This window comes from Vollenhovia emeryi, unplaced genomic scaffold (genome assembly GCF_000949405.1).
Source record: "Vollenhovia emeryi isolate VEMERY1.0 unplaced genomic scaffold, V.emery_V1.0 DF939871.1, whole genome shotgun sequence".
Lineage (NCBI taxonomy): Eukaryota > Metazoa > Arthropoda > Insecta > Hymenoptera > Formicidae > Vollenhovia > Vollenhovia emeryi.
Window position 1 is genome coordinate 10,307 of NW_011966495.1, and position 7,148 is coordinate 17,454.

The 7,148-nt window shown below is 41.2% G+C and overlaps 2 protein-coding genes across 2 annotated transcripts; one reads left to right on the top strand and one right to left on the bottom strand.

Annotated features, from left to right (window-relative positions):
- Positions 1-2,237: 2,237 nt before the first annotated feature.
- LOC105556648 lies at positions 2,238-3,436 on the top strand. The gene is made up of 2 exons (XM_012003742.1): positions 2,238-2,532; positions 2,610-3,436. The coding sequence occupies exons 1-2, from the start codon at positions 2,238-2,240 to the stop codon at positions 3,434-3,436; spliced, it is 1,122 nt and encodes a 373-aa protein (XP_011859132.1).
- A 1,931-nt stretch (positions 3,437-5,367) lies between these two features.
- LOC105556650 lies at positions 5,368-6,429 on the bottom strand. Its single transcript, XM_012003743.1, has 2 exons — positions 6,051-6,429; positions 5,368-5,968 (listed from the first exon to the last, which is right to left on the bottom strand). Exons 1-2 carry the CDS (start codon positions 6,128-6,130, stop codon positions 5,368-5,370), a joined length of 681 nt encoding a protein of 226 aa, XP_011859133.1. The 5' UTR covers positions 6,131-6,429.
- Between the last annotated feature and the right edge of the window lie 719 nt (positions 6,430-7,148).

A 7,148-nucleotide genomic window follows, 5' to 3' on the forward strand; every position in this document is an offset into this window, starting at 1 on the left:
TCACTTTGTAAACTCCCTTCCCAGAGGGGGGCCCGGGTATCCATAAAGGATTTCCACACGTAAAAAAAAAAGAAAAAGGTCACTCCGGTCTCATTTTGCAGATATAAACTATATAATTTTTGTATTAAGCAAATATTATCGTCATGTGACAGCTCTACATGCCAAAAATTAATGGAATATTTAGTTTTTTTCGTATTTTATATAAAGTCGAGTAGGCTGACTTTCATTTTTGTGTGAACTTTAATCCTGTACAAGAATTCGCAATTCTGTGAAGCCAATTAAAAGATATCCTTATATAAAAAATGTCGGTAAAACAGAACGACTCCAGCATCCCCTTAATGGCTGTCGCACGAATCGCATATTGCTCTTTCCTCAGAGAGAGAGAACTATGTAAAAATCGAGAGAGAGCGAACCTATTTATAGAGGAGCGTGAAGCTGAGATCCTCAGTAGCAAAGATGTTCGTACCGCTGTCAAATCCTTCCGATATCTTTGATTTAACCGCTGAGCAGTTACAGTTTGTACCCAAAGTCGTTCTGTTACGAGTGTATGGTAATTACGTCGAATAAAAAATATATATTTACTTACAAAAATATTAAAATACAAAAAACAAAAAATATAAAAGTACAAAAACAAAAATAAAAAACAAAAAATAAAGAAAACAAAGTAATCAAAAATAAATATAAATTCTGGCACGTCCGATATCTTGACAATAAATAAAAGGGGACTTTAGTGTTATTATATTTTTTGTTTTACATTATGATTATAATTTCATATTTTGGCAGCTATATAAATTTTATGTTAAATTGTGAAATTTATATATAATCGGGTAATATGTACTAATATGAAAACGCGATCTGAATGTATTGATATTGTAAAGATATCAAAGAGAGTCGTGAAACATTTCGACCCACTTCAGGTCTTTTTCAGTGGCAAATATTACCATTTTGACCACAGATATATTATTACGGATCCCTAAAACCCGCATATACTTAGTTTGGTACAATAACATTCAATATCTTACAATTTCTATATTTCTGATAACCATTTTGATTCCACCATTTTGAATCAAAGGTCTAATTTGAAAAAAGGGCACGATACGATTTTAGAGCAATTTATAACGAGTAAATTAAAAAAAAGCATTAAAATCGGTTGAAAATTACACAATCCTGGGATTTTTGTCCAAAAAGTGTGCCTTTTTTCCCACTGTGCGACGTCGCGAAGACTCAGTATTCGTTGGATAGTTTTCTGGCCATGTCGTTGACACTCATGCTAACGGGAAAGAACACCATGCTCGCGGTAAACTACTTCCCAGCTATAGATTTGAGTGACGGTGACTACGAGCTCGGTTTGATGAATTTTGAAACTTATAACACGATATCGAACGTGAATTCTTCTAATAATAAATTTTACTTTGACAAAGGCGATACGGAAATTACAATTCCCGAAGGATCCTATGAACTGCAAGCGATATAAATGAGTTTTTGAGAAATACAATTTCACGAAAACGTCCACGCCAACGTCTCATGGCTGGTACTAATAACAGCGATAAAAAACGCGGTGATGTTCAGACAAACGATATCAACGAAAATGAAGAATATCTGATAGTGCTGCGCGCTAATCACAATACGATGAAGAGTGAAATCATATGCGCCTTCAGAATAAACTTCAACAAGCCTAACAGCATTGGATCGCTTCTGGGATTCTCATCGATTCGTATATTACAACCGCGAAAATGGTACGAATCGGACCTACTGATTAATATTATCAACGTGAATATTATCCGCGTAGAGTGCAATGTGACCGCGGGTGCGTACAGCAACAAGCCCGTGCACACGATACACGAGTTTTCGCCGAGCGTGTCGCCGGGATATAAGATGTCGATAGCGCCATCGCAAATCATTTATCTGCCGATCATCACACGGAGTATTACGGATCTAACCATACGTGTTGTCGACCAGAACGGACGATTGCTCGATTTTCGTGGAGAAGAGATTACCGTTAAATTGCATGTACGACGCTGTAAGCGATAACATGTGCGCGCGTCAGTGTATATGCTATGCTCGTGTTGAACGGATCGAAGCAAATTGTGAGAAATAACGCAATCTTGAAGAAGCCAACGATATCAACGTTTGATCGCAGTATCAAGTCATCCAGGAGCTGCAAGAAGAAAAAGCTCAATACATCGAACGTGGAATTTTTAGAATCATTGGGATTCGCGGTGCGAAACATTTGAATAATGACTGACATCCTCAACATCGGGAAGGAGCCAATCTTTGACGATCACATTGTCAAGATTGAGACTCACACATACAATCCATTTGCCAACACAATATTTGGAAACAGCGGTGAAATACGAATACCTATACAACAACAGGATCTCTATACGTTGCCACATGAAAGTTTTCTGTACATCGAGGGAAAACTAACTACTGCCAAACGAATCGAAGGATCTGATGTAATACTGGGAAATAATTGCGTCGCGTTCATATTCGATGAGATTCGATATGAACTTGACGGCGTGGAGATTGATCGTACGAGAAATGTCGGAATAACCAGCACGCTCAAGACCTATGTCTCGACATCAGTCGATAAAATGATGTCTCTGAAGAATGCGGCTGGGATGTGTCGAACAATGGGGAGGGAAATTTCAATTCTTGCGTACCGCTCAGCATGCTATTGGGATTCTGTGAAGATTACAAACGCGTGGTGATTAACGCTCGTCACGAATTGATTTTAATACGATCGCGCAACGACAACAATTGTCTGTTTGGACCTATAACACTGGAACCACAGCTTGAAATATTCAAGATACAATGGCAAATGCCACATGTGCTGTTAAACGAGGTGAACAAGCTATCGATGCTGCGTGCTTTGGAAAGCGGACAATACCTTAACATGGGTTTTCGTTCATGGGATCTCTATGAGTTTCCACTATTGCAGCAGACGACTAAGCATTCGTGGGCTATTAAAACGGCTACTCAGCTCGAGAAGCCGCGGTGTGTTATTTTCGCTCTGCAAACAAATCGGAAGAATATCATGTCTGAGAATGTGAGTCAATTCAATCACTGCAAATTGAGCAACGTAAAACTCTATCTGAACTCGGAATGTTATCCATATGACGATATGAATCTGGATTTCGATAAAAGCAAATGGTCGAGTCTGTATGATGCGTTTTTACGATTCCGGAAGAGATATTGCGGAAACGATGATCTTACGCCAGGTCTTACTGTCGACAATTTTCTAGAATATGGCCCGTTTGTGACCATCGATTGTTCTCGACAAAACGAATCGGTCAAGAGCGCGACCGTGGACGTGAGATTGGAATTTGAGTGTAAAGAGAATGTACAGGCGAATACCACTGCGTACTGCTTCCTTATACATGATCGAGTGGTTCAGTACAACCCGCTGACCAATGTCGTGCGCAAAATCACCTAAGTATGACAGTTTGAAAGAAAACTGGTTTCCCCCTCTTTCTAATACAGTTTAGAGGGGATGAAAGGATTTATAACCTGCTGAGCATCAAGACCAACCGTATTATTTCTCCTTCTCTCGACGTGTTCGAACAAGTCTCGACGTGTCCAAACCAACGTTTGTGGACCTGCAAGGTTTTATTGTTGACAGAAATTTCGAAAGAAAACCGGTTTTCCCCTCTTTCCAATACAGTTTAGAGGAAGGCTGAAAAGATTTCAAAATCTACTGTGCATCAAGACCAACCGTAATATTTCTCCTTCTCTCAACGTGTTCGAACAAGTTCCAACATGTCCATACCAACGTTTGTGGACCTGCAAGGTTTTATCGTCGGCAGAGACTTTTATGTAAAAGAGTTTGCCTCTCTCAGAGAAGGATGCGTTCTCTCTCACTACATTTTCGCGTGCCCCGTACCATGAAAATGTCTCACCGAAGCGGAGCAACACCAAGCATCCTGGTTGATTTAAAATCGGGGTACGATGGGAAGACGGAATAATTCCATACAGCAGAGCTAGAAGTTTGATTACAACAGCCGTGGTTAGTACAGAGGAGAAGGAGGATGATGACGACAGCGATGACGAGACGAGATTTTCTCTCGTATATGTCAAGGGATTTGAAAAACGAGAATGGCTGCGGAAGTTACTCCTGGACGACGCGAGAGAAAATGTTTATATCGAAACTATCGACGCGCACTACGAAGACATACAATCTCTAAATAATTTGTACGTTACGCACACTGTGCGTTGCCACAGACATGTAGCGAATTGCGCTTTACAAAATGTTTTTAAACTTTACAATTGGTGGTCCAAGCATGAGAAATAAATATGTAACAACATGTCTTTGTTCAAGAAAAATGTATTTAAAATATTCAGTTGGTTATTGTCTAAGATTCGCCCGGCCGCGTATGATATGCCAGTCGGGTGACCGTACTTTCGCCTTACATCGAACGTTCGGGAACGAATCGTCAGTAACAACATTTCGCTGTCCACAATTTCCTTGTCAACCGTCGACCTCCGGCTGGCATCGTTATCGTTCCGGAAAGTTCGATCGCGGTGGCAAAACACCGAGAGTCGTTACGCATAGCGGGGTCATTGGCTTCGCGGCTGTTATGGTTCGCTCGGTCCCTTTGTCTTTAAAATCTTAAGTCGAGTGGGAGCATCTTTCGCGAAAACGAGCAGCCAATCAGTGATGAGCGGATTGGCTACAAAACGGCCGATCAATTCCGCGCTGGCTGAAGCCTGGCTCCAACTCTCTTAACTCAAGCTGGTTGCAAAGTGCGAGCGAAATCTTAGTCTATCGAAAAACGAGTAACACGGTCCCGCGCCTGATCGAGAGTAACGCCGCGCTCAAGATTTCCGTCCGCGTGAGCGTGCCATCAACGCTCGGCAAGATCTCCGTCGTGTCTCTCGTTCGGGCTCCGAGCGGATCTCCGAGTCCCGCATATCACCAGTGGCCGATTAATCCCGCGTGCCTAGTTGTCAACGTTAACCGTTTGAGTTTTTTTGTTGTAATCGGTGTGTTGAATAAACGGTTGTGCATTCTACAAATCGCTCAGTTCCTTTATTCCGACGCTATAGAATCGCTGTCGGCGATTCGCTACGCAAGCTCGACGCTCAGCGCTGGGCGATTCCCGGTCACTCTCAATCGCATTCGACGGGGGAGACTCGCGGCGCGAGCTCTTCACCCGATCGCGAACAGTTATGTAACCATAAAATAAATATATTTCTACCAATATTGTATTAATGTCTTTTTCCACACGTATCCTATACTTCTTTCCGTTTGTGCACTCTCCCTTCCACAGTATATTTTTAAATTTATTCATATTTCAATCTTATATGTATGGGTAAGAAGCAGAAGAAGAAAAATGTTAGTCGATAAAAAATTTTTATTTTCAATTATTAATATTTTCGTTCATCACCTCGTTTTAAGAATTCAGCAATAAGTTCATCTACAGCATAAACTATTAATTCACAATCTATAACAGAAGTTTTATCATATACATCGTACAGTATACTAATTGCATCTTGTCTTTCGGCACCGATCATATTACTTTGCAAACAACACACAAATTGATCGAAGCTTTCATTTACAGCTTCTATATTCTCCGACAGTTTGCGATATACATGCTCAACACAATGTTCGAGATTGAGTAAAAATAATACAGTTGATGCTTTCATATACATGCAAGTGTATTCTAACGTTAATTTTACAACATTTCCATTGTTCATTCTAACAAGTTCTAAAAGTAAATTATCAATCTGTACCGATGATGTGTCTGGTGACTTGAAGAGCTGCTCTATTTCGGCACGTTTCTTGTTAAATTCCATCCACGTTGAATGATCTAACGCCATCTTATTTCCACGATTGTCGCCGAGAATGAATTCCACATAGGATGCATCAGGTACTACGCAGATTCCAACATCCAAGTATTTGTACCCAGTAGATGTCAGGGCGAATCTCCTGCTCATGATACGAGGCGTGTAACGAGGTTTATCAGAACTGAAAGAATACATAAAGTAAAATAAATACAAGTAAATCAGAAAAAGTATGAACAAATATACAATAATTTTAGGGTACTTACGCATCATGCTGTTTCTTGCACGAAACAGTTTCATGTCGAGAAACGGATGGCGTATAACTACTTCGAGGAACATACCGCATGTAACGATGATTGCTAAAACTGTTTGAAAAATACAATTAAATGTGGAAAAATGTATGCAATATATACAGGGTGTCTGATAAGTTTGTTCTGAACCGAAATATGTAAATAGATTAGGGCAAGCTGAAGAGAAAAATGAGATACTATGATGCAAAATCCGCAATAGTTATTGAGTTATTAATTATTACGTCTAAGCGAATGAACGCGCGGAAACAGGCTTCCGACTGTAGGCCGGGCTCGGTGGGCGCAGCGGGCCGCGCGCGCTTGTCGCCCGCCGCTCTCCGCTCGCCGCTCGTCTCCCACCACCCACCGCTCGCCGCTCGCGCTCGCCGTTGCCCCTCGCTCCTCGCCCCTCGCCCTGGGCTTCTCCTGTAGATCAGATGACAACATTGTCAACCATTTTATACGCCACCGTTTGACACCGCGCCGACAAATAATTGTTCCTTCTTTTCGGTGATAGGAAAATGACTCGCTATCATTTCCACATCACCTTGCGGTAGATAGCTTGGTGCGTTTTTTTTATAGTGGTTTCCCCGGTAGGCCTAATCCACTCTCATCATTTAATGCATAAATTGTTCAAAATGATGTCCTCCTTCCCGCACGAAAAGTTCAGCTCTTCGAACGATATTCCGCGTGGCACGGTGCGCCATGTCCGGCGTTATGGTATGTTTTTTTATGTGGGGCACACATAAAAAGTCTGGTAAATATGCAGAAAAGATCACACCTCACCGATTTCATCGCCACTTAGATATGTTGTAGGGGAGAGTTTTCTGAGTAATTCCCCGCAAGAATCAAGTGGGGGACGGCATTGGTTTAGGAGATATAACAAATTGAAAACTAAAAATTTTAATACTTTTTCTTAGTAATTTTTATTAAAATGCCTGTGTAGCTACCTTTAAAATCATAAACAAACTACCATTTTCATTTACAAGGTCACACCTGCCCCCTCCCGCAACGGTCGGTACGGATTGAACACACACACACACACACACGCGCGCGCGCGCGCACGCTTCTTCTCGT

Bases quoted from the DNA above. Each gene is read 5' to 3' on its own strand.
- LOC105556648 (XM_012003742.1), top strand. From the start codon at position 2,238: ATGACTGACATCCTCAACATCGGGAAGGAGCCAATCTTTGACGATCAC. The intron at 2,533-2,609 runs GTACGAGAAATG...ATGTCTCTGAAG, and splicing joins TGACGGCGTGGAGATTGATC to AATGCGGCTGGGATGTGTCG.
- LOC105556650 (XM_012003743.1), bottom strand. From the start codon at position 6,130: ATGCGGTATGTTCCTCGAAGTAGTTATACGCCATCCGTTTCTCGACAT. The intron at 5,969-6,050 runs GTAAGTACCCTA...GTATTCTTTCAG, and splicing joins TGCAAGAAACAGCATGATGC to TTCTGATAAACCTCGTTACA.